Raw genomic sequence first — 27,542 nt, forward strand, 5'->3', positions numbered from 1 at the left:
ACCAGAAAAAAGTTATGATGGAATTTAAAGTTGTGAGCCCAGCCGTGGCGTTGAAGTATGTAGCGCATGTCAAAAGAATAGAGGCAAATCCGCCTGCCCTCCTGCGCGTCAACTTAAATAGGAATTTATTTTTAGGCACTCGCACATCATCTCTACTGACTAGTGGCATTAAGAGGGCATTCAACGAAAACGTCGTAATAATGTAAAATTGATAGTTTTAGTCGGCAAAATGCTACACCTTCCGTCATCTAAAAGACTTATTAAGTTCAGGATTCGATTAGGACATCTTCTTAAGAGCGTTATAACATTTCGGCGTCGGGCGAAATTAGGTATTTTACCCGCCACGCGAGCCCAATATGCCGACCCTTTCTAGCACGTCTTATCACTCGCTCGCACTACAATAATGGACAAAACAATCTTGATCCTTTCTATGGAATTTTGATAACAACCACAATCTACTATCTCGATATAAACTTTTGGTTTCTAATAAACATTATTTTGTACGAAAATACGAGAATATAGCGCGAAATAATATCAATTATGTTAAAATTTATTTAAAAAATTAAAGTAATATAGACCGTCAACCAAATCTTGTCACTAGAAAAAGGCGGCAAATTTGAAAAATCGCGGGCTAGCAACACTAGTTTTGAAAATCGGTGGATATTCGCGTGTCATTTGTATCTTATCTGTGGAAACCTCCACCCTAAGAAAAAGAGAAATAACTAGCATATATCCGTCCCTTTTTAATACATTACCTAATTCGTAAGGAAGTAAAGGATGAGTATACGCGTTTCATATGCTTTTTTATTAGGGAGGCATTCCAATGCTGCAGGCCCAATAAGCCCCTTGAAAAAAAAATCTGTGGCTGTTCGACGTACATTGCTGGTTTTTGTTCGTTTTATAGGGATACCATACTTTAGTTCGATGTACATTGCTACTGCCAAACTTTGGTTGACAGGCTATAATTATAAAAGTAGATCCCATCCCAAATATTTGATTTTGTTATATGATAAGTATTAGAGTAAAGTATATATTAATATGATGATAAAATAAGACAAATACAATTCTAATTACTTCAAGGTGGTGCTCAGGGTCTGATGATGGAGCCAGATGGTGGTCACCAATACCAATGAACAATATGACTATACAACTTCGTGGTTTACATGTCATTCTAGCATTTTCACTTTCACATTTCAAGTGCATATACCACGAGTATAGGTTTTCGGGTGTGCTGATTTAAAAATTAATGACCGATTTGGAATCTGACATTGCTGACTGTCACTTTGACACAAAAGTCGTCATGGGTGTCGTAAAATAGGTTTTAGGGGGTGCTGATTCCAAAATTAATGACCAATGTGGAATCTGACATTGCTGACTGTCACTTTGACACAAAAGTCGTCATGGGTGTCGTCAAATAGGTTTGCGGGGGTGCTGATTCCAAAATTAATGACCAATGTTCAATCTGACATTGCTGACTGTCACTCTGACACAAAAGTCGTCATGGGTGTCGTAAAATAGGTTTTAGGGGGTGCTGATTCCATAATTAATGACCAATGTGGAATCTGACATTGCTGACTGTCACTTTGACACAAAAGTCGTCATGGGTATCGTCAAATAGGTTTGCGGGGGTGCTGATTCCAAAATTAATGAACAATGTGGAATCTGACATTGCTGACTGTCACTTTGACACAAAAGTCGTCATGGGTGTCGTAAAATTGGTTTTAGGGGGTGCTGATTCCAAAATTAATGACCAATGTGGAATCTAACATTGCTGACTGCCACTTTGACACAAAAGTCATCATGGGTGTCGTAAAATAGGTTTTAGGGGGTGCTGATTCCAAAAATAATGACTAATGTGGAATCTAACATTGCTGACTGTCACTTTGACACAAAAGTCGTCATGGGTGTCGTCAAATAGGTTTCCGGAGGTGCTGATTTGAAAATTAATGACCGATTTGGAATCTTGACATTGCTGACTGTCACTTTGACACAAAAGTCGTCATGGGTGTCGTCAAAAAGGTTTCCGGGGTGCTGATTCCAAAATTAACGACTATTTTGGAATCTCACAGTGCTAATTGTCATTTTGACACAAAAGGAATCATGGGTGTAGTCAAATAGTTTTTAGGGGTACTGATTCCAAAATTAATGAAATGATTTAAAAAGTAATGACCGATTTGGAACCTGACATTGCACAGTACCCCTGGAAACCTATTTGACGACACCCATAACGACTTTTATGTCAAAGTGACAGTCAGCAATGTCAGATTCCAAATTGATCATTAATATTGAGATCAGTACCCATGAAAACCTATTTGAAGACACCCATGATCACTTTTGTGTCAAAGTGACAGTCAACAGTGTCAGATTCCAAATTGGTCATTAGTTTTCAAACACCTCCGGATACCTATTTGACGACACCCATGACGACTTTTGTGTCAAAGTGACAGTCAGCAATGTCAGATTCCAAATTGGTCACTAATTTTGGAATCAGCACACCCTAAAACCTATTTTACGACACCCATGACGACTTTTGTGTCAAAGTGACAGTCAGCAATGTCAGATTGAACATTGGTCATTAATTTTGGAATCAGCACCCCTAAAACCTATTTTACGACACCCATGATGACTTTTGTGTCAGAGTGACAGTCAGCAATGTCAGATTGAACATTGGTCATTAATTTTGGAATCAGCACCCCCTAAAACCTATTTTACGACACCCATGACGACTTTTGTGTCAGAGTGACAGTCAGCAATGTCAGATTGAACATTGGTCATTAATTTTGGAATCAGCACCCCTAAAACCTATTTTACGACACCCATGACGACTTTTGTGTCAAAGTGACAGTCAGCAATGTCAGATTCCACATTGGTCATTAATTTTGGAATCAGCACCCCTAAAACCTATTTTACGACACCCATGACGACTTTTGTGTCAAAGTGACAGTCAGCAATGTCAGATTCCAAATTGGTCATTAATTTTGGAATCAGCACCCCTAAAACCTATTTTACGACACCCATGACGACTTTTGTGTCAGAGTGACAGTCAGCAATGTCAGATTGAACATTGGTCATTAATTTTGGAATCAGCACCTCCTAAAACCTATTTTACGACACCCATGACGACTTTTGTGTCAAAGTGACAGTCAGCAATGTCAGATTCCACATTGGTCATTAATTTTGGAATCAGCACCCCCTAAAACCTATTTTACGACACCCATGACGACTTTTGTGTCAAAGTGACAGTCAGCAATGTCAGATTCCAAATTGGTCATTCATTTTGTAATCAGCACCCCCTAAAACATATTTTACGACACCCATGACGACTTTTGTGTCAGAGTGACAGTCAGCAATGTCAGATTGAACATTGGTCATTAATTTTGGAATCAGCACCCCCTAAAACTTATTTTACGACACCCATGACGACTTTTGTGTCAAAGTGACAGTCAGCAATGTCAGATTCCACATTGGTCATTAATTTTGGAATCAGCACCCCTAAAACCTATTTTACGACACCCATGATGACTTTTGTGTCAAAGTGACAGTCAGCAATCTGAGGTACTACATATTCGTAATCTGAAAGTAATCAAGTCAATAATGTCAGTTATTTTGAATCGACTATGATTCCGAATTATTGGTAATAGTAATGATTGTATAGATGATTAGTGATTCCTTTACATGTAATGGTAATTTACCGTTTCACTTGATTACATTACAAGTAATCTGACACCCAGTAGTGTCAGATTACAAAGTAAAATCAAGTAATCGTGTAATCCGGAATCGATTACGATTTCCCCATCTCTGGGTTTAGTTATATGGTTCATTGGTACTGGTGACCACCATCTGGCTCCATCATCAGACCCTGAGTACCACCTCTTGTCAAAGGTCTTGTTGAGACGAACCCAACGAGCCTAAACACGAAGTCGTTTACTTACATGGTTCACTGGTACTGGTGACCACCTTCTGGCTCCATCATCAGATCCCGAGTACCATCTTGATGTGTCTTATCATCTTGACCGTATTGTAATTTTCACATTTTTATCATCACAACGTTGTAATTCTTTAACATTCAAACATAACAAAGTATTACAAAAGCAAATATTTACGGATCTAGGATCAAATTCGTTGGTCGCTGTTTACACACACACAATGCGAGGATAGCCCGTGTATAAACAAGGCGTCCGACCCACACAACGATAAATATTCTCGACGTTTGCGATGAAAACTCGGAGACCAAAGCGACATACGTCTTACCTCCTCGAGCTCCGGCGCGGCACTGAAATCGCAGGCGTCCGTCGCCGGTAAAATAGCGACAGGAAGGCTAGTTTTCAAAAAATTGGCAAAAAATCATGATAAAATATTATAACGACAAATGGATAACAGCAGTTTAAGCACATTGTGCAGATTATTTATATACTAAAATAACTTCGATAACATGTAGATTTTCGGAGAAATGATCACTTGTTTCGATGTATTTTCAAGACAAAATTGAGTTCGTTTTACTTTCAATTTCTCAATTTCAAAGGATTAAATGATAAATATTGTTTAATGGGCCTAAAGTACAAGATATTAGGAATTTAAATTTACCGCATTTATGAGAGTAAGCTTATCAAATTGTACATAATAAGAGCTCCGAAATCTGTGCTTCGCGCGGTTTTTCCGAAACGAGCATCAGAAAAAAAATCATTACTAATTGAAAACGCTTTTTCATCCATATGTTTTTTAATGAACCGACAGTTAATTAGATTTTCTAACTGAAACAAGTACTTTAACTGTCTTTTAGTATGAGTAAAGTGTACAATTTTGCCGATAAATATTGTACATTTTACAATATATCGCCTTTTTTTGTCATAGCGCTCTTAACTTACATGTTGTGAGACTGGATTTTTAAAAACTAACTCACTTAATAAATTATGATTTTTTTCTGGTGCATGTTTAGGAAAACCCGCGAAAAGTGCTGACTTAGTCCGTCTAATTTGTAAAATTTGGATAGTTTTGAATGCTTCAAGTGGTAAATTTGTATTATGTATATCCTGTACTACAATCATCTGAGACTACTTCTTTGTTATAAGGCTTTAGAATAGAGTAAATGAGGATATGATGAATCCAATTTGTTTCAGAAATCACCTCAGAATAAGTGTCAATTTCTTCGAAAACTTACGTGTTTTTGAAGTAATTTTAAGGTGGCTCGCTTTCCATACAAAAAACATCTACCATTTATTTAGTCACCGCACACTACAACTAAATAAAAATATGCGCATACATCTACTATACATTATCCGTCGTCGCGGTAGTGAATGAAATACATTGTTTCATACAGAAATCATGGACAAATCCATGTGAATTTTTTATTAATTTTACGTAAATGTGCGTGCCAAATTTTGTGTACAGACACAGAGCCGTCATATTTCGCGCATTTTTAATTGACATTGTCATCAGTGACACTTGGCTCTTGACAAGTAATTATTAAAGATATTGGTTTAGTTAACTCAAGCAGACTCAGAAATAATGACGCATTTTGTCAATAAAGATACATATCGTATATTTCGGCACTGCTAATGTAAATCGAAATGGCGTCTTGGTCAAATGCACCGATTATGAAGCAAGTGATTCTGAGTTCCATCCCGCAGTTTTTTTTAATCATTTGAACTTTTTTTGGATTTTTTTTATATATTTTTTAAATGGAATATTTGACTATTACTATTATTGCTTTCCTATTTTTTATTTTCATACAAAAATACAATACAATCCTTTATTATGCCTTTGTTGATAAAATAAAATATTACACGTCTGGTATAATACATTATACGAGGTGCGGTCCAAATGTCTGCGGCCCGACAAATATGGCGGAAGAGTTTAAAAAAAGTATGGATATCATTGTGTTCGTCATTTATTCCACTTTTTTGGTGTATAGTTTCTTTAGATGTCTGTTGGCTATAGGTTTTTTTTACGGTGTTTAGTGCTAGGTTACTGTTCAAACTTGTATCGTGCTTACAGCGAGATGAGTGAAAAACCGTGAGTTCATGAAACTTGAGACCAGCATAGACACCGCGTAGCGAGTTTTTTGAATGCAATTGCTACTGTAGATGAAACCATGGTTATGTAAGACGATACTCTGTACAAAAGAAAATTAATGGAGTGACAACGTCATGGTGAAAAGGCGCCTAGAACAACCTCTGTCACAAAATGCACGAAAAAAGATAAAGGCTACGGTATTCTAGGGTTGTCACGAAATTCTAACGATTTACATAAAAGAAGGGTAGACTACGGTAAATAGCAGATGCTACGCAATATTTTTTGTCCAATTACGATAGCAGATTATGCAGAATAGTCTTTAAAAACTTAGCAGAGGCACAAGGGCATCTCCGCGACAATTTCCCCGTTCACGCTGCTTCATTTTACAAGGTTGCTATGACGAAATGTGTCTTTAAAAATATTTGGCACCTACCTTATATTCGAAACGTGACCCCAAGTGATTATTATTTGTTCTAAAAACTTAAGGTAGACTGAAGTAGAAAAAAAAATCTTCGTTTGACGAAGTGACCCGTGCGGTTTAGGGCGATTTTGAGGACAAAAATCTTTATTATTTTTATTAGGTGATGGAGAAGCTTATAAAGAGATTTGAAAAGTGCGTTGTGACAGAGGAAGACTATATTAAAAAATTAAAATAAAATTGTAAAGATATGTAAGCCCTTTCTTTGTTAGGCCGGAAACTTTTGGACCGCACCTCGTACATAGGTCAAAGTGTGGGCATAGTATTAGTAATGTATTGCATTTACTGAGCTGGTTGACCTATGTTATTGTTGTGTGAATGTTTTTCTTCAACAACTAAATGGTTATATACAAGAATATGGGTAGCTTTTGCACATTGTAATTTTTCCTCAGTCACCCGTTGACCACGAACGCTGTAAAAGTGTTCGAAACATCGGGATGAATTTTAAACTCATTATACGCGATTTAATCCGTTTTCATAGTTTTTATTTCATGAGTAACTATCGCGGTAACTGAAGACAATATTAACTAAATGGTTACAAATAATAATTATCATCAAATTATCATCAATATAATCTGGTCCAGGCAGGCAATTATGGCCACGCGATAAATGATAAAACATCTGGCCGTCCCTATAATCGCACTTACTAATAGTGCGACAGGGACGGCCTGATATTTTATCGTCTATCGCGCGACCATGCTTCCCGTGCTGTACTAGCTTTAGCCCGCGGCTTCGCTTGCGTTAGAAAGAGACAAAAGTAGCATATGTCACTCTCCATCCCTTCAACTATCTCCACTTAAAAAACATGTCAACCCGTCGCTCCGTTTGGCCGTGAAAGACGGACAAACAAACAAACACACATTATCTTTGGTGAAACAACGAATTCTTCCACTTCAGATTATAGAGTAACCAGCTTTTCCCATTTATAATAAACTAGCTTTTGACCGCGGCTTCGCTCGCGTAAGAAAGAGACAAAAAGTAGCCTATGTCACTCTCCATCCCTTCAACTAAATCCCCTTAAATAATCACGTCAATTCGTCGCTCCGGTTTTGCCGTGAAAGACGGACAAACAAACAGACACACACCCTTTCCCATTTGTAATATTAGTATGGATTTGACATTATTATTTATATTTAAATATTTATATATGTATAGCCCAATTTCGTCGGTAACAGCGTGTTATGTAATGGCGCCGTTGGGGAACAATCGTCTGTCACGCCGTGAAGGTGCGTTCGATTCCCAGGATTCTATAAACTTTTTGTATTTTTTTGGATATAAATTTCGTTTTTTTTATTGACCGAGCAAGAATGGAGAGCCGAAGGTATCAATTTTGTCTTAGAGAACATACTGATTTTTTTATTGTCATTTTGATTTTCTATTTATTAAGTTGAGATATAAAACACAACTTTTAATACCCTCCCTAAATATAATATTTTATCGAAATCACTCCTTAGATAAAAAAAGTCCACTTGAGTTTTTAAAGCATTACGTTACTCATTTTCATTTACTAATTTAAGATTTCAAAAGCGATTTGAATACCCTTGCTCCATCCAAAATAAACAATTAGAAAAAAAATCATTCGGATCGTAGTTTAGAAACTAAAATTTATCTATACTTTTTACATACATACATACAATCACGCCTGTGTCCCATGAAGGGGTAGGCAGAGCACATGAAACTACTCAGGTTTCAGTGCCACTCTTGGCAAATAAGGGGTTGAAAGAAAACGAAACTGTGACATTGCAGTAACAGGTTGCCAGCCTCTCGCCTACGCCACAATTTAACCCATATCCCACAGTCGCCTTCTACGACACCCACGGGAAGAAAGGGGGTGGTGAAATTCTTAACCCGTCACCACACGGGCAATACTATACTTTTCTATACTTTTTGGAATTTTTTAAAATATCAGATTAGGATAATTATGTTAGAAATTCTGAGTTCGACGAACCCAAAAATTATTACCATGTAAGATAATAGGTTTTTAATCTTTTTTGTGGAAATCGCTCAGTAACTACTGTACGAGTACATATACATTTATGTATAATAATAAAACAAAAAATAGTGTCACATAGTGTTGTGTTCCTGCCGGTGAGTAAGGCTGCCAGAGCTCAACGAGGGTGCGGGGTGCTGACGACGGGAGGACTTACGGAACTAATTTGTTCCGTCTACCTAAGGACAACCTTTGAGTCGTCGGCAACCCAAACCCTCCTTTGAACTTGTACACTCCTTTTTGCTGTGCATACGCAGCAAAGGGGAGTGTACAAGTTTCTAATGGGGCGGCAACGCGCATACGACACTCTTCGAGTTGCAGGCGTCCATAGGTTACGGTGACCGCTTTCCATCAGGCGGACCGTATGCTTGTTTGCCACCGACGTAGTATTAAAAAAAAAAAAGAGAAAAAGTCCTGGATTCGAACCCAGTACTTCCATGCAAATCATGCGATGGCACGTATTTACCGCAAGGCTATTTAAACAAGCTGTCGCCGCGTGAAATTATCGACTAGAAGGAATACAAAAACACTGTTTGTATGTGTGAGTGGTACTTAAAAATAGTGTAAAATAGTAAATTTATTTACATTAAGGGGATTAACGTTACAATGAGAAGTTGAATGTTTGTTGTAATACGTCAATTTTAATATTAAATGTTCGCGAAGCATAATTGAAAGTATATAAATGCCTGTACGACTCCACAAAAAAATAAGACTGGTAATTTGCAGATTAACGCCATCTAACGCAGCCTGAGCTTCGGGTAACCTAGGCGAGCCACCTTAATATAAAAATAATCTGCAACGCTTACTCAAACAGATTTTATGCAAAAGTTTTCTATTAATTGCAATTTAATATTTTTGACGATTTTTTAAAAATGCCTCCTTATTACCGGTTACGCGCGCTTGCGATGTCAGTACCGCGGCAGAGCTTGTAGAGGCAGGACGTATGTTAGTCCGCTCCGCACGCGGCTCGACGATCGCGAAGTTATTTTATCATTGTGTGCGGCACCCGCCGTGTCCAAAACCGCACTTGTGTGCGTGTTTGGCTGTACTGTTGCATGTATACTGCGACCGAAAACTTTGATCCTTGGGTTGACGACTTTGGTAACTAACTAATTAACTTGACTAATATTTTTAGTAAGTATTATTTATTATTGAATATCATTTGAGGTTACTGACTCGTCTCAACAAAATCTTTGACAATAGATGGTACTCAGGATCTGATGATGAAGTCAGATGGTAGTCATGAGTTCTCATCAACCAGGTCTTGAAACCATTTCGTGTTTGGCTCGTTTGATTCGCCTCAACAAGATCTTTGACAAGAGGTGATGGTACCCAGGATCTGATGATGAAGCCGGAAGGTAGTCATGAGTTCTCATCAACCAGGTCTTGAAACCATTTCGTGTTTGGGCTCGTTTGATTTGCCTCAACAAGATCTTTGACAAGAGGTGATGGTACCCAGGATCTGATGATGAAGCCGGAAGGTAGTCATGAGTTCTCATCAACCAGGTCTTGAAACCATTTCGTGTTTGGGCTCGTTTGGTTCGTCTCAACAAGATCTTTGACAAGAGATGGTACCCAGGATCTGATGATGAAGCTGGAAGGTAGTCAAGAGAATTCATCAACCAGGTCTTGAAACCACTCCGTTTTTGGGCTCGTTTGGTTCGTCTCAACAAGATCTTTGACAAGAGATGGTACCCAGGATCTGATGGTGAAGCCGGAAGGTAGTCAAGAGTATTCAACAACCAGGTCTTGAAACTCTTCTGTGTTTGGGCTCGTTTGATTCGTCTCAACAAGATCTTTGACAAGAGATGGTACCCAGAATCTGATGATGAAGCTGGAAGGTAGTCAAGAGTATTCCACGACCAGGTCTTGAAACCACTTCGTGTTTGGGTTCGTTTGATTCGTCTCAACAAGATCTTTGACAAGAGATGGTAATCACTCTTTTATACTCTGGCGCATCCACTGTCTCAGTGTGTCAACAGTCAACTAAAGCAGGTAGGCGTAGCGTAGAGTTGTATTTCCTTACAAAAAACCAATACATAGATGTGGACCTTCCTGTGCTCCATGCAATTAAAACAACATAATATTTAAAAACCGGCCGAGAGCGTGTCGGGTCACGCTCAGTGCCTACACTGAGCGTGGCCCGACACGCTCTCGGCCGGTTTTTAAAGCCGCGTTGGTAAATAGCCGCTCGGCTCTTCCGTAGTTTTCCATATTTTTCAAAAACTACAGAACCTATCAAGTTCAAAACAGTTTTCCTAGAAAGTTTATAAAGTTCTACTTTTGTGATTTTTAAATATTTTTTAAATATATGGTTAAAAAGTTAGAGGGGGGGGACACTTTTTTTTCTTTAGGAGCGATTATTCGCGAAAATATTAATATTATCAAAAAACGATTTCAGTAATTCATTTTTAAATACCTATCCAACAATAAATCATACGTTAGGGTTGAAATGAAAAAAAAAAATCACTCCCTACTTTACGTGTAGGGGGGTACCCTAATAAAACATTTTTTCCGCTTTTTATTTTTGCACTTTGTCGGCGTGACTGATATACATATTGGTACCAAATTTCAGCTCTCTAGTTCTAACGGTCACTGAGATTATCCGCGGACGGACGGACGGACGGAGGGACAGACAGACAGACATGGCGAAACTATAAGGGTTCCTAGTTGACTACGAAACCCTAAAAACACATTTTAAATATTAAACTTATATTGACCGGGATATAGACCGTGAATATAAGTCTAATGAAAATAACTGTGAATCATTCAAAACTTTACATTTTAAATATAAAAAAAACTACTTAAAATTAAAGAAAACCGATCTTAGTTCCATTATATACAGAGTGGGGCCTGTAACAAAGGCGAAGAATTGAACTGTAGGCTATTCTCCTTATACTGATCAACATTTATTCAGTGACTTTTAAAAATTATGAAGTCTTTAAATTTTTCATTTTTCATACAAAATAAATATTAGCTTCAATGTACGCCATTATTGTTGTCATTGACGTTGTCTGTCACACTTTAGACTTAACAGAATTCGCAATACATTACCTCTTAGAAAAAACTTTCAAGGGTGATAAAAATCAAAATACAAGTTATTTTTAAAAGTCGCCGAACAAATGTTGATCAGTATAAGTGCGTTTTCACATTATCCGATCCGATATCGGATGTCGGACCGATATCCCATACATTACAGGCGCCATCTTGGATTTTTTCTATTGAAATGCTTCCGACATCCAATATCGGATCGGATAGTGTGAAAACGGCTTAAGGAGAATAGCCTAGAGTTCAATTCTTCGCCTTTGTTACAGGCCCCACTCTGTATATGTACCTAGAAAACATCATCATCTTCCTTGCGTTATCCCGGCATTTGCCACGGCTCATGGGAGCCTGCGGTCCACTTTGACAACTAATCCCAAGATTTGGCGTAGGCACTAATTTTTACGAAAGCGACTGCCATCTGACCTTTCAACCCAAAGGGTAAACTAGACCTTATTGGAATAAGTCCGGTTTCCTCACGATGTTTTCCTTCACCGAAAAGAACCTAGAAAACATATCATATACAAAATAAAATAAAACTAAGAAAACGGATTATATTCATTGTACGCGATATAATCTGATTCCATAAATTTATTTCATGAGTAACTATCGCGGTGACAGAAGACAATATTATATACACAATTTATTATATTATAAAAGTTTTTTAATTTATTTCTTCCAAGGCTACACACGTTTTAATAAAAACTGTGATAAGTTTAATAATTAAACTAAAAGGTCAAGTATTTATGCACGAAATCATGTATGCAAATATGTAATATATATGGTGGTGTTTTTACGCAAGTATCAATAATGGTTAGTCCGCAACGCCACTGACGGCGTGGCGGTACCGACCATGAATGCTATGCCTTTCGCTCTAGCCGCACGTAAGGTTGGTTCGAAGAGGATCGCACGCTATGTCTGTACCGCAGGCTACAATCGTTATGCTTCTGGTTATAGTGTGCGTCTGCACACAGGCGCACGCCAGCGCCGCCGGCGTCGAAATGCGAGCAAGCAGATTTTTTGAAAGCGCTCTTAATATAGTCGAAATATAAAAGTAACAAAACAGTGTCAAAACAGGCGCTACATACTTCAACGGCACGGCCGGGCTCACAACTTTAAATTCCGTCATAACTTTTTTCTGGTATGCCAAAAAAAATTGAAAAAAATATATTGACAGGTACCAAATAGGTAGTAAATATTGACTAAGATATCAATTAGTAGTGTTGTCTAGAACTATGTAAACCAAAAATGGTCCAGACATCCTGACGTCAGAATATCTGGCCACTTTATTAGCTCGATTTTTCGATATCAGTGGAGGTACCAAATATATGTACTCAGGTACCAAATAGTATCAAATAGGTACTAAATTTTAGTATGTACTAAACATCAAATATCTATAGTGGTCCAGGGGTCCTGACGCTCACGCACAATGCCTTCATCAGAGGACTACGCTTCGATTTCTGATCTTCAGGTACTCTGCACTCACAGTAAGAGATCGTTCCCATTTGTTGGATCGGGAATGAGCTTCTTTTGAAGCTAATACAAATGGACTGCAACGTTAGCTATGATTGATTCGTGATAAGTTATGACATGATGTCACGATCCTCAGCATTGAGGGAACGACTAAATAAAGTTTGACCTCTTGTCAATATTCTCAATAAAGATGAATCTGTTCAAGGAAATGTATTGTCTTCTCTTATATCTTAAGTAAATGTGCTTTAAATTTGTATTGTACTTGTATGCAAAGGTTCTTGCAACTAAAATGTATGTTAGCGCTCCTATAATTTTTGTGAGCGTCAGAATGGCAGGTGTACATCAAGCAATCCTGGTGTGGTATACGTCAGGAGTTAATGCTAGCAATGTGCCAAATGTGCGCCAAAATTCGAGCAATGTGCTCTTTGAACTCCAGAGATATTTAAGAAATTAATGACACCCGCCATTCTGACGTCAGGTTGGCGGGTGCACTTCCAGTTCTAGCTGGTGGCTGCTTACTCAAGGGTGAAAGTACTGCCTAAGGTTAGTGCTCACAATGTGCTTCCACATGTATGAAACACACACTAATTCAGAGAGCCGTTGAAGAGTAATATGGGATTGAATAAATATATCTATAACGCCTGCTGAAATAAAATAGCAATGTTCATTGCCTACAATGCAGCATTAACATGCAGGCGCGTTTCACAAAAAAGTGATACTTATAGATATATTTATTCAATCCCATATTACTCTTCAACGGCTCTCTGAATTAGTGTGTGTTTCATACATGTGGAAGCACATTGCGAGCACTAACCTTAGGCAGTACTTTCACCCTTGAGTAGGCAGCCATTAGCTAGAACTGGAAGTGCACCCGCCAACCTGACGTCAGAATGGCGGGTGTCATTAATTTCTTAAATATCTCTGGAGTTCAAAGAGCACATTGCTCGAATTTTGGCGCACATTTGGCACATTGCTAGCACTAACTCCTGACGTATACCACACCAGGATTGCATGATGTACACCCGCCATTCTGACGCTCACTAATTTTTGTTACTTTTTCATTTACAAAATGTTCTTACGAATAATATTTGTTTGTCCACAGAGTGTCCGGTTTCCTTCTCCAGAGAGAATGCAGATATGCTTTATTGCCAGTTTATAAAATATATTTGCTGAATATTTTCAGTGTTTATATGAATTTTGTTAATTATGCTACCGAGTTTACGATAACATAAGTCAAATTATATAAATTATTTTTATTGCATCTCATGTCTTTTTATTTTTATTTGTCCGATTTGAAGTTATTTAAAGAAAACAAAAGAACTCAAATTAAATTTATTTTATTTTTTTACAAAATTGACCGAACAGTGCGAGATTTCTAGAACGTTACACTTGCATTAAGTAGACATAAAGTTATCAATATTCTCTTAGAAGTAAGTCTTAATTCACCTGTGTCAATAAAGCAATACGAATCAGAGGTGTGTGACACACAGGCACACCCAAACCAGTATATATTTAATATAAAAAGTCATAACATGATTCGTTGAAATAAATCTGTGGACATAAATTTTGTCTTAAAAATTGATACTAAGTAAACTATGATTAATAATAACCGAAGGATAACTATAACTAAACATGATACATTAGAGGTCATCAGTTTGATGAACGTTACTGATACTGCACTTACAGAGTTCTAATACAAGTATAATACACAACATACGGGACAATTGCACACAGCAGTGGTTAAAAGACGACAGCGCAGAATCGTAAGTACAGCGAGCGTACGTATAAGGCGCGGACTACTCGGCGGCACACATAATGCATCAGCTTCCACTCGATCTGGAAACATATACCATCCAATTCGGCTATATTTTATTTAATACTATCTTTATAACACCGTACAATAAATAATTTTCTTCGTAATGAAAATAAACATATACTCTGAGTTTAAATAATTTATTTGATCTTTCTATTAATAATCTATATAAAAAATTGGGTTGATAAAGTTTCCAGAACGATGAGTAGGTAAATTAGAACACAAAATAGCCTAATGGTTTGTACTTTGAAATTAAGTATAGAAGAAATGACATTGGAAAGCTGCTGAATTTCATTCGAGTAATTAAACTACAGAAACAAAATCTTATTTAACTATATTTCGTGCTTTTAATCAACAATACCTTAATTAATTGAATGATTCTGCGTAATATAGGGGGAACTCACCCTCGTATTCAATATTTCATAAGTATATAAGCTTCACTGGACTCCTACCGGCATCCAATGATTTCCGGGCATATCTCACTTTTGTAATATATTTTACATTTCTCAAATACAGAGGACACAAAATTGTATACAGTTGTATCCATATAAAACTAAAATAAATACCTTACAAAGGAGAATTAACAATAACTAAGTTAATCTATATCATCAAAACATAAAATGCGGACTGTCTTGATTAGATCATTTCTTTCACAGCGTTCAGCCGATATTCGAAAACAAAAATGGGGAAAACAATTCATAGAAACAAAACTCAAATGCATCAAAAGGCAGACGTTTCTATCATAATTGTTTATTATCTCCAAGTAAAAAAACAATCGTCGAGAATACAACCTAATTGTCAATTTTATGCAAATATAGCTCATACAAAATTATCATGTTAGTGCTACAATAGTTATAAACAAATTCGTAATAATCATAACGAAACAGCAGCACTCAGAATCTTCTCTCCCACATAACAATTCTCTGACTGGAAACGGTGCTCGTGAAAAGAAACCGGTGTCAGTTCGTCCTCTATCTCCCAAGCAGTCGTAGTATGAACGAAGTTATGTTTGTTTCGACAGCCTCTTTACCCGAGCATTCGTTCACACGGTTTACTCTTACAGGATACTTCCAAAACAAAACTATTAATATTAAAAATAGTATGATTGCCCAGCTACCCATTATAGTGAAGTTAGTATTACTGTACAGTTTACACGTTAGTTTATCTGCGACCTACATCTATCTAACCACTTCATGTTTAACCTCTGTTAAATTAATCCGTCTACGCCCACTAGGGATGACGCGACCGCCGCGGCGGGCCGGTCGCTCGGCCGCGAAGATCGCGAAAAATAAAGTCGGTCGACCCTCGTCGGGATCTCTCCACTATCCGATAACTTAAACATACGTAGCCTACTAGTTAATTTTTACGTTAATCAGATTTACGCGCGAAGCGAACGAGTCGTACACAGACGGCACTATACACAGTTCTATACGGGGCGCGGCGGTGCCGGTCAGTCCTCGAAGGGCTGCGGGTCGTCGGGGTCGGAGCTGAGGTCGGGCGCGGCGTCGGGCTCGGCGTCGGCGTCGGCGTCGGCGCCGGCCTCGCGCGCGCGCGACGCCAGGTACTGGCGGTGCGCGTACTTGTTGAAGCGGCGCTTGGCCATGAACAGCGTGGCGATGGTGCGCGGCGCCAGGCGCGCGGCCGCCGAGCGCGACGAGATGCCCGCGCGCCGGCACTCGCCGCACGTGTAGTCCAGCACGTTCAGCGCCGCCACCGTCTGCCTAACGCAGTCTGCGCACACACACTACGTTAATACTCGCTCGAACGGATGAGCCGAGGGACCCGGCCGTGTTAACCGTCTAACGCTTTATAAATTCTGTCGACCTGTCTAGTTAGTTGAAAATGGCCTGATATTCTCACTCCACCATAAGCTGTGATTTTATAGCCTTTTCCGGAATTGATACTAGATCAGAATATCAGCTGGTGTTTCAAAGATAACACGCGAGGGCCCCCCTGCTCATATTCGTGGACTTTTTTTTTAGTATAAATGTATAAGGAACGCTTTATCAATAACATTTTTTAATATGTCCCGATCTCTAGCGCAAACTGAGCTTAGGTTAGTAGCTTTTTCATAAATATACTTACCTTTACAATTGCTGTGTGGTAGGTACCTCGCAATGTATATTGAAGGTTTACTGGTGAAACCCTATAAGTTGAGCTAACTGGTTTTTGAAATTCGAACTATGTGCAATTTCCACAATGTCGTTATTTCAAGGACAAATTATCTCGATTTATCGGGTTTCACCAGTAAACCCTATTCTTTATACTAGTATATAGTTAAGCTACACAACATCAGTTACGGCGATTCTTTTAATATTTCAATTCCTCGTATTTGCTAGAAAAACTAGTATAGTTTTTTGTAACGTGTCAGCCTATAGATCAATTATAACTTTCTTTAAATAAAGCTGTTTGAAATCAATAAATCTTCTCAATTATTTAATTGAACTAGCGTCCTTTATATATTTATTTTGTAGCCAATCAATTCAATTTGCTGGTCACATTAAACTCGGTTTAGGGATACAATACATGTAGCAGTTTAAATATCAAGTAAGTAAGTAGAGTATGTTATCTCAGAATAACTACATACACGAGTATTTAAGCAAATTTTCGTTATTATGTTGAATCTAAGGATTACTTTCACTTGGCTGAGAATATGTCATACAAATTAAATTTATTGGCTATTTTATTATCGGGTTATAAAGTACCTAGACTTGATACGATTCGAGAGTTTTTGGTATATTCAAATTTACCATTTAAAAGTAATAAAAATCGAACGAAGGTACATATATCCAGCGCTTGGATAGAAATGGATTTACAAAAATCGTATTGTCCAATAGGCTATTTTCCTACACTTAAAAATATTTTATGTAGTGCACGAAATAAAGCACCACATAATTAGAAGAAAAATATAGACAGTAGTTATGTTTATACATAATTTCTATTTAATAAGTCAAAGAGAAAGATATAAAGTAAATGAATTGACCGTGACGTCACTCCTCAGTATATCATAGTAATTCCATATTAGCAAATCGTTTTGAAAGTTCTTAAAAAGAAGCTGATTTGACTAGTAGGAAACTAGCCTATTGCGATAGGTTTAGCTGAAAAATAACATTAGGTACATGTTTGCAAGATTTTACAGTTCGCAGGGCATTCATTTAAACTTTTTATAAAGAACTTCGAATTTGACCATTGTTTGTTGTATTTTTAGTGGCCAATGGTGCTACTCAAACTTATTAAATCAATTCATACGTCAAATTAATACCTGAAATATATTTGCATTAATTTAATGTGTAAAATATCATTTGCCATTCAATAATAATATTATTCGTTAGAAATGTCGATTGATAATTTGAGTATTTTCAACAAGTCTCGTTCGTGATGCGTCATCGTGAACCTTGTTGGAATGCATCAAGTAAGATAGACTCAAATGGTTACATTACCTCGCTAATAATTCAGAGATCGAAAGAGCCATTTGACTGAATTCAACTTATATGGCAACTATAATAAATAACATTGGGCGCACTGTACAATTGTGTTGCTTAACTTCAAACTCTGGTAAATCTCTGCTTTAAGGTTGATTCTTTTTCAGATTATATATATTTTTATGCATAATCAACCTTAAAGCAGAATGGATTTACAAGAGTTTGAAGTTAAGTGACACAATTATTGGTTATATAACGAAGGCTGCAAATGTCTGGCACGATCTTATGTGTAGAAGCATAAGAGCGTATGAAATATATTTTCAGCTTTCGAAAAGTAACATATTATTGCAGGTAATGATGTGCAAGTTGCGGAAACTTTCCAAAAAAATCTTAAATTTCTTGAAAAATTCACGAAACTTTCACGAAATATAAAGGGAATTTAAATTTATGAAATGGAAAATTTCCATCCATACAGTGTGAAAAGTTTCCAAAGTTTTCCTATGTGAAAATTTCAGAATTTTGGAAACTTTCCGTCGGCACATCGTTAATTGCAGGTAACTGTACCATAAAGCAGAAAGTAATCTCAAATGGCATCAAGTCGTAACAATCATATCTTATTCTAAGTTCCTAACACGCTGGACAAGGCACACAAATCGGTCAACCGACCGATAGTACGGGGGTCATTTCATATGCGACCCGCTAGACTAGGCATCATTCGATCGCTGTGTATATACATCATGCCACCGTACACTCTCTAACACATCTAAAACACAACTAAGCTCCCTATCGGTGATATTTCATCTGTATATTTTAGGATTTGTATTTGATTTATTTTATTGGGTTTTAAGGAGTTGGAGGAATAGGTTTACTACATGGAAACAGCGATACGTGATGCAATATAAATAAGCGGTAATAGCGAATACATAACTAAAGCCGATCTATGTAATGAAGTATATGTAACATGCAGAAGGAATGGAGCGAAGCACCAAATTGTAGAACACGTTTTTGTAAGAAATAAATCTATAATTATTTACAATAACAGAGTTCAAGTAAAATGTGTTCTTAAATGTGGTATCAAAATGCACACAGCATTATAGCAGGCGGTAAAAGATGGTATACTTGCACATCAAGCTACAAGAAATTTCTAAATTGAGTTTAAATAGATTCCTTCTAGTAGCTTACTGGCAAGCCTTAAACGGACTGCGGAATCATGTAAATAACTCTCAATTTGAAGAAATAAATGGCAGTTATGCATTTCAATATGATACATTGACCAAAAACAACAGTTTATTACCAAACCGGTTTCTTAGCAGTTTTTTCCGTCAATATTTCGAACGATATTAGACTAATACTATTAGTCTATGAACTAACAAATCGTATCAGTTGCCATGGCAACATACTCATATTTTTAGACTAATATCTTTCGAGAAATGAGTCTATCTCAGGTTAACATCAACCCCCAATAGGACACTACATCTTACCTGCACTATAAGATGGATTTAAGGGTTCAATATGGCATCTGTTTATAATAAACGAACAGTAACGAAAGTTAGAGAATTATTGTCCACTCGTCCGCAGCCCGGCCCTAGGTGGTGACGTACCTTGGTGCAGCTGTCTATCGCAGAGCTTACATATGACGAGTTGCATGGTCCCCTTGGGACCGATGAAGGAGCGGTCGCACAGCGGGCAGTAGCGACCGATGCGATACGCCCTACGCACGCACACACACATACGCAACGTACGCGCACAAGCACCGGAACACAGAAACACGCCATTAGTTCATACACGGAGCTAGGACTGGCTATTTTGTTACTTGTCTTTAGCTTGGTTTGGCTTTTGGGTTGTGTTAGGGTCCTTTTGGTTGGTCAATTTGAAGTTAGAAAATCTTAAGCCTGGCCAATCATTTTATTGCTAGGAAAAGTGAAGATCTTTAACGCTAATATTCTTTTATCTTTGCGACATTTTTTGGGTTCACAATGGTTGGCTAAACTTACGATATACGTCCTATATAGCAGGGCTATTCTGTCGCGCTAAGTACAGATATAGCGCTATAATTTTCCGTCGTACTTTCTCTGAAACGTTTGTATTTGTCACTCTAGTTTTATCAACCTCAATACTTCTTGTACCAAGACTGACTAAAATAGTATGACACGTTCATACGTTTCTTTGAAAATAAAATGGAAAAATATATTTGCACATCTGTATGGTCTCCGTATTTGCATTCTAAAACTCGATCAATTGTATAAGTTTGTTATTGTAAGAGAACAAAGAATACAATTGAATTAGTTTTCAAGCGAGCGGCGGATATGCTTAGTGCGGCAGAATAATAGGCTAGTTTCCTGTCAGAGTTAGAATGGCTCAAAGGAATGAAAATACGCGGATTATATCAATCTAGGCGTTTATTTTTTCTACAGTTAATAGATACTTAATCGTTGCATCATAGGTCGCCAGTTTTTTTTTCTACTAACTTAGAAAGGAAATAATTACTCGTCAGGAAATTAACCTAATCTTTGATGTGAATGAAGTTCTCATCTGGAGTTTTAGTGTGCTCAATTCCAAATTTAGTATGGAAAGCCTATTTGTGGCTATAGTCGGTATAGAAGTCAAAATTTATTTAATCATTTGTTTAATTGAAGAGGTTCAGAATTAAACCCCCGTTTACACGGCGCGAGAACTTGCTTGCAAAACACGTATTTGATACATAGCTAACTACAAAATTAAAATGAATACATGTAAACGAACGGTCAAAAAATCGCAAGCGAGTTCTTAATCAGTGTAAATGGGGCTTGAATATAGTTGTGCCGTTCTAAAAAAACGTTTTCTGTTTTGTATAGGGAACGTAGTTTTTTAAGAATATTCCCAATACTTAACGGAGATGTTCTCAAGAACGGCTCAACTTGAGAGATGCATATAGTGTGACATGCTGAAAAAAATGTTTGTGTGCCTAAAGACAAGTAACAAAATAGAGTCGAGTTAGTTGACGCTGGATACTACGCCCGTGTTAGTCAAGTCTGACATAGAATGGACCATTAATGACAGTTAGTTGGCAAAGTCACTGCGATGATGATGATGACACCCATTATCACAGATGATTCCATGTTCGTTGAGGCAATACGCAGAAAAGATAATATAAAACATTATTTATACTGTAAGCTGCAGAATTAGGTGTCACCCCCTGGTCCCGTAGCCGAATGGCATTTCTGCGGCGTCTTATCTGGCGTCGCAGAAATGCCATTCGGCTAACAATCTATCTCTATCGCTCCTGCGTGTTGGCGCGACAGAGCCAGACTGCATTTCTGTGGCGTTGGGCGTCGCAGAAATGCCATTCGGCTACGGGGCCTGTATAGAAATGTGTTTGTAGGGGGAGTCACTTTTGCAGCTACTTGTAAATATTTGAATTGTGAGTTATTTGATAATGAAATAGAGACAGACTGGTTTCTAAGTTGGAAGATAGTAATCGAGAGGTTGCTATATACAATTCAATGATTACTTATGTCGTTATTCATAAGAGTTACATGTTCATTCTTATTTGGCAAAGTAGCATTTCACATTAGTATTTTAAATTACGTATAATAAAAGCTTGTTGAGTTTTATGAATAAGGGCATTTGACATTGTTTTAACAACCTCAGGATATAGTTTCGTTTATTGTGATTGTAGCTGTATTGCCTCAATCAAAAACAGTTTTATATTAATAACCAAATTACAGTAAAAATGAATAAGGAAACAGTAAAGTTGGCGTGGCTAGGAAGAAACCCCAGATAATTTTGATACCATTGCAGCGACTACTTTTATTGACTAAGGATAAGATTTATTATTATGTACAACAATAGTGGACAGTAGTGTAGGTTTTACAGTGATTTCCAAACCAATTTATACCTGGATTTCTGGTGTAAATTTAATTCCAAAGCGTATCGTTAAGTACGCGTTTTGGTACGCCTCAATTTGTATGGGATTTTGAACCAATGAGGGTTTTTTGAATCGTTTTTGGCACGGAGTCGCCAGGTCTTTCTGACTTCAAAATCCACCAATCAAACAAATATTGATTTAATATGATTGGTGGACTTTGAAGTTTGTTGTCAGAAAGATCTGGCGACAGTGTCACCGCCTGACGAAAAGAACGACTCAGAAAACTCTCATTGGAAACAGGTCAGCTATACAAAATGAGGCGTACGTAACCGAAAGGCGTACGTTACCTTTTCGAACAAAATTTACACCAGAAGTACTGTTAGTTGACTCAACTTTCCTGTTTATAATCGAAATAAAGATTGTTCGCTCTTCTAAACATCAAATTAACATCATTCTTAAATCCGAACAAACAGCCTTCATACACAGAGATTAGAAATAACTTAAAAGGATGTGTAGCATGCATACCTATCGAATTATACTGGGGTTGTGCGAAAGAATGCTGCGTTGGGTATAGACTGCAGGGTAAGGTACTATACCGGAGTAAGCACATGTCAGAGGCGTCGTGTTAGTCCCACGCTTGTCGTCAACAAACTACCAAGACCAAAACGTTAACATTATACAGAGTTTCAAACTTAGTACTTTCGTGAGAGCTGCGAATGGTTTTTTACGATTAATTTTGCTGCTCTGCGTGTTTTTTCACTTGACTGGATTTTTCAAAAACTGGAGCCATATAAGAAGCTATACATATTGCATAAAATTTTTAATTTGATATTAGATAGGTGAAGTTCTTTTTAATATACATTTTTGTTTTAATTTTGACCTCAGTTTCCCATTTATTTTCAAGTCATTGCAGTTTTTATGTTTTCTTATATGAATCATGTATACAAATGAACATAGACACATGTTATAGAAGAGTTTCGTCTTCAATTATTTTATTTTTAATGATGCTTGGTCAGTCAGTTATATAACATAAGACGAATGGCTTCATTACTAATTAATTCAGTCTATGAATAATGAAAATGTTTTAAGATTTTTTGTAATTTACAATAAAATATTCTAACATAACCAGATACTATAGTTTCAAAGTATTCCTAATGGCATCAATAATCCTTCAGTACTAAGAAAATACATCTGGCAGTCCTACCACCCTATTAAGTTAAAAATACTGCGAACCCTAGTTTGAGAGGCATATTGTTAAGGCCAGTCCATTCGGGCATCTCCCGAGCGTCGACGTCTAGTCAACTTTGCACAACTGCGGAGCGAAGGCATTTTCCATAAGGCCCATATTACATTATCATATATCTTTGATAATAGGTGTGTACCTCCCTTTTTCTTCAACGTGAAGAAAAAAGACGGCATGTTTTCTATGATAGTCTCATATCGGCCTAACACTAACCAGTCGCCGACGTTCGGAAGACGCTAGTGAGGTGGGCTTTCGTATTCTGGGCGTACACAGTATAGTGGTACTGACCTGGCGCAGGGCGTGCAGAGCGAATGCGAGTAGAGCTTGTGTCCGCCGGGCCCGCGCTTGGTGTGGTGGTGCCACTCCGCGCCCGGCGCCGACACGGAGCCCTGCGCGGTACTCGCGCCGGGGGCGGGGGCGGAGCCCTGCGCCGCGCCCGGCGTCAGCCCGTGCGGGTCCCGCGCGCCGCACGACTTGCATATCGCGCACTCCACGCAGTGCCATCGCCCTGGAAAGTCGATGCGACCGGTTATAAAACCCTGTAAGGAGCGAGCGAAGGACAGACGCAAGGAACCTTATGAATGTACGATTTTTTCGTTTCGTATTTGTAAAGTAGCTATATGAAAGTGAAACGGTCTTCACATTAAGTGCAAATCCAAATCTGTGATGTGAATGAATACTGAGTGCGACCATGTATGTGCCCTGAAAAAAGAACGCTTAGCAGAAATTGCGTACATTGACCTATCGTACCTGTTCACCCTCAGTTTCTAATAACTTCAGTAGTAATTCCTGTGGAAATAACTATGTATAATCTAACAAATCAAGTCCTACGCGGTCAGTAGATGGTAAGGCCGCGGCCACACAGATCACAGAGCAGCATCATATCGTCATCGGCGAGAAGAGTGCAATCGCAACAGGTCTTGCACTCGGAGCACTTTCAGGACGGCTCTAGTATTTTACTATTACTACAGAGATATAGACTAACCAGTAGGACTCGGTCAAGTCTGATGCAGCATTTTATCATCGTCGGCGGGCTGCGTGCAAGCGCAGCAGGTCTTGCATTCGGGACCCTGCCATACTCATGCACTATGCGGATAACTCTGCTATTATACAGAGATAAAGACTAACTCGACTGACTCAGTCAAGTCCGACGCAGTAAATTAATATGGAAGCCGCGGTCACACAAATCGCAGAAGAGCATTTTGTCGTCGTCGGCGGGTTGCGTGCAAGCACAGCAGGTCTTGCACTAGTGGCCCTGGCACTCTCGCACTATGCGGATAACTAATTTTATACCACACACATAGACTCACGAGTAGGCACTCGGTCGAGTCCAACGCAGCACTATGGGAGGTATTCATGATCTACGCGGCCAAAACTATTTTATAGCTTAAAATGGTTACAAATGGGGTAAATGATACAAAAAATACTGTTTTTTTAATATTTGCATGGTATTTTTATTAAATTAATTGTTTACATTATTTTTCACTTATTGTACTAAGCATGTTCTTCATCTTCACTTTCTGAAGAATCATTTTTCTCATTTGGCTGAGGTAATTGCAGCAGGGCGATAGTTCCTGGAAGACACAAACGAATGATCCTTTTCTTTAAGGTCCTCATGCTGCTTAGCAGGGGGTCTGAGCTTAGAAGTAGCCTATTGAATATGTCTTGATTGCAAGCTATTCTTGAGCATTTTTTCGAGTAGTTCTGCCGATATATTCGAAAATGTTTATTTCTCGCCTCTGCTGCCTCTTCCGAAAGCTGTCCTATCGGTACTGATATGCGTGTTTTATTATAATACCTCCATGTATTACCACTTTATGAAGTTTCGGCGTCATTGGGTGCCACAGGTAGGTACTAATTATTTAATATTCAACGTAAAGTCAGGCAGTTTCTAAAGCATATTTGTCGTATTTTCGTCTATATATCTTTCAGAATATCGGAGGCATCCCTTTTTCCAGATTTCATCAGCTCAACTTGGGCTGCGTAGACTATCAGTCCACCCTCTGCACCCGAACGTAGTACCTCTGTTTTTCTTAGTTTTCTCCTTTCACTGGACTCTTCAAACTATTTTTTGGGACGTCCGTCCGACCGATTTTGTGTAGCCACCGGAATCTCAATGTTTCTTCTAACCACAACTACGAAAGTTTCTTCTTTTTTATGCGCTTTGGCCCATAGTTGTGTCATTTCTGATTTGAAATGTGTGAAACTGCTACTAATTTTTTTTTATTCATCTTTAGTAAGTATACTCCTCGCCTGACAGTAGAAGATTTTTCAAAAAAAAAAAGTTTTTTTTTGAAAATCGGCAAATTTTCATTTCTCATTAGGTCCAGCAAGTATCGACGGGTGACTGTCCTTACTCCGGATGTTCCCGGTGAGCCTATAACACTTACAATATTGAGTTAAAAAACATAAATCAACATTCGCAATTTTATACTTTTTCGACCTTAAAAACTCAATGTACTATGATATTTTACAACTGCGAAATACCGCGGCTGTTTTTGTTGTTATCTATTACCTAAAACTCTAAATTATCACTATCAATCAGAACATATACCGGATCTACCCCGATAATACATTAAAAACTTTAATATTTAAAATAAATACTAAGATAATCTTTGTTGCACGTGGTATTTTTTAAATGTCTAAGTTTGTACATGAAATCTGACAATTCAAACAAACAAAAAAAACATTGAAATAGCATATTACCTGCAGAATTAGGATCCATTAACTTTTCTTTAAAAACAACGTAGAATAATAACTATTCACTAGGAAAGCCATCAGTTTTTACAAAGTTGCCGCGAACTGACACGTACACTAGGTTCAATTATCAAATTCCGACGAACACTGACAAGGCGCCATGCACTGGACAGGGGTGGGAGGGGATGAATATTGTTCCCCGGAATGTCACCTTGCTTATACAGTGTTTTTTGGACCGTTGTTTTAAATTTACTGAAATCTAGTATTGGCCGCGTAGATCATGAAAACCTCCCATAGTGCGCAGTAGGATATGGAAGCCGCGATCGCACAGATCGCAGAAGAGCATTTTATCGTCATCAACGGGCAGCGTTCTTCCATTCGGAGCACTGCCAATTACTCTCACTTTGCGAATGGCTAACTTTAGTATTGTACTACAGAAATAACTACAAAGGCACTCACCAGTAGGCACTCGATCAAGCCCGACGCAGTAGATATGGAAGCCGCGATCACACAGATCGCAGAAGAGCATTTTGTCGTCGTCGGCGGGCTGCGTGCATGCGCAGCAGGTCTTGCACTCGGGACACTGCCACGCGTACTCGCGCACCTTCCGAATCGTGTCGGCGGATAGCTCCACGCAGTGCGGATGTACTGTGGAAATAATAACAATGTTGAATTGTATGCAATATAAAATAGAACTTAATGGAATGGACTTTGTCACATTTAAAATCCTAAGCATTGTTCCAACTTCCTGTGCAATACATCGCTTATAGTCTCACCAAAAAGAGTAGAAATTAAAAAGTGGCAACATTGTAGTGTCCTAGTGTCATCCCTTTCAAATCAATGTGTGAGAAAACGGGACGACACTACGATGTTGACACTTTTTAATTTATACATTTTTTGGTCAGATTGTACGCTGCGTACTATACGCAAGCATCGGGTATCGCGCCGCAAGCTACTAGGGCCAGTTGCATCAACCAAAGTTCTGACTGATCAACATTAAGCCACACAGAACCGTGGAATTTCTCATGAAAAAACTTTAACGGTGACGGACGGTTTTATACAAATGGCCTTACGCTGTGAGCTCTGCCTGTAAATTAGGTAATTCTTCCGTAGTTTTTGATAACTAGCAAGTCATCTCAGGATGGTTGAGGATCTGGCAATCAAGAGGGCCTGGGTCGTCCAACTGGACGCCGTCTTGCTGGTCATCCTAAATATCGCTGTGCGGATAGAGTGGACGCAGAATTCCGTGAACTCGGCGTCGGCGAGGGCTGCCGTGATGTCGCTCTCGAGATCTTGTGTTGGAGGCCAAGACTCATTTTGGGTCAACAAATTAAAGTAAGTAAGCAAGTATTGAGAGCAATATAATGGGATGACTCACGGCGGTACTTGCGGTTGCCCTCCTCGCGCAGGTGGCAGGCGCGGCACAGCTCCTCGTCGCGGGGCTCGTCTTCCATCCTTATTACACAACTAGAGAGTGACAGAGACAGAAGTGTTGTTACTCACGGCGGCAGTTGCAGTTGGCGCA

General features: G+C 38.4%; 2 protein-coding genes across 2 annotated transcripts in view; one reads left to right on the forward strand and one right to left on the reverse strand.

Annotated features, from left to right (window-relative positions):
* Positions 1–14,256, forward strand: part of LOC125235469 (diphthine--ammonia ligase) — a 34,138-nt gene extending 19,882 nt beyond the window's left edge. The window contains 1 exon segment of the mRNA XM_048142039.1: positions 14,098–14,256. The gene's annotated coding sequence lies outside the window, so the exon portion shown is untranslated.
* Positions 14,257–14,316: 60 nt separating this feature from the next.
* Positions 14,317–27,542, reverse strand: part of LOC125235136 (nascent polypeptide-associated complex subunit alpha, muscle-specific form) — a 28,320-nt gene continuing 15,094 nt past the window's right edge. Inside the window, 4 exon segments of the mRNA XM_048141580.1 lie at positions 14,317–16,539; positions 19,832–19,941; positions 23,609–23,828; positions 26,477–26,665. Coding sequence (XP_047997537.1) covers positions 16,259–16,539; positions 19,832–19,941; positions 23,609–23,828; positions 26,477–26,665 — 800 coding nt within the window. The 3' untranslated portion in view covers positions 14,317–16,258.

Source organism: Leguminivora glycinivorella, chromosome 17, assembly GCF_023078275.1.
Source record: "Leguminivora glycinivorella isolate SPB_JAAS2020 chromosome 17, LegGlyc_1.1, whole genome shotgun sequence".
NCBI lineage: Eukaryota > Metazoa > Arthropoda > Insecta > Lepidoptera > Tortricidae > Leguminivora > Leguminivora glycinivorella.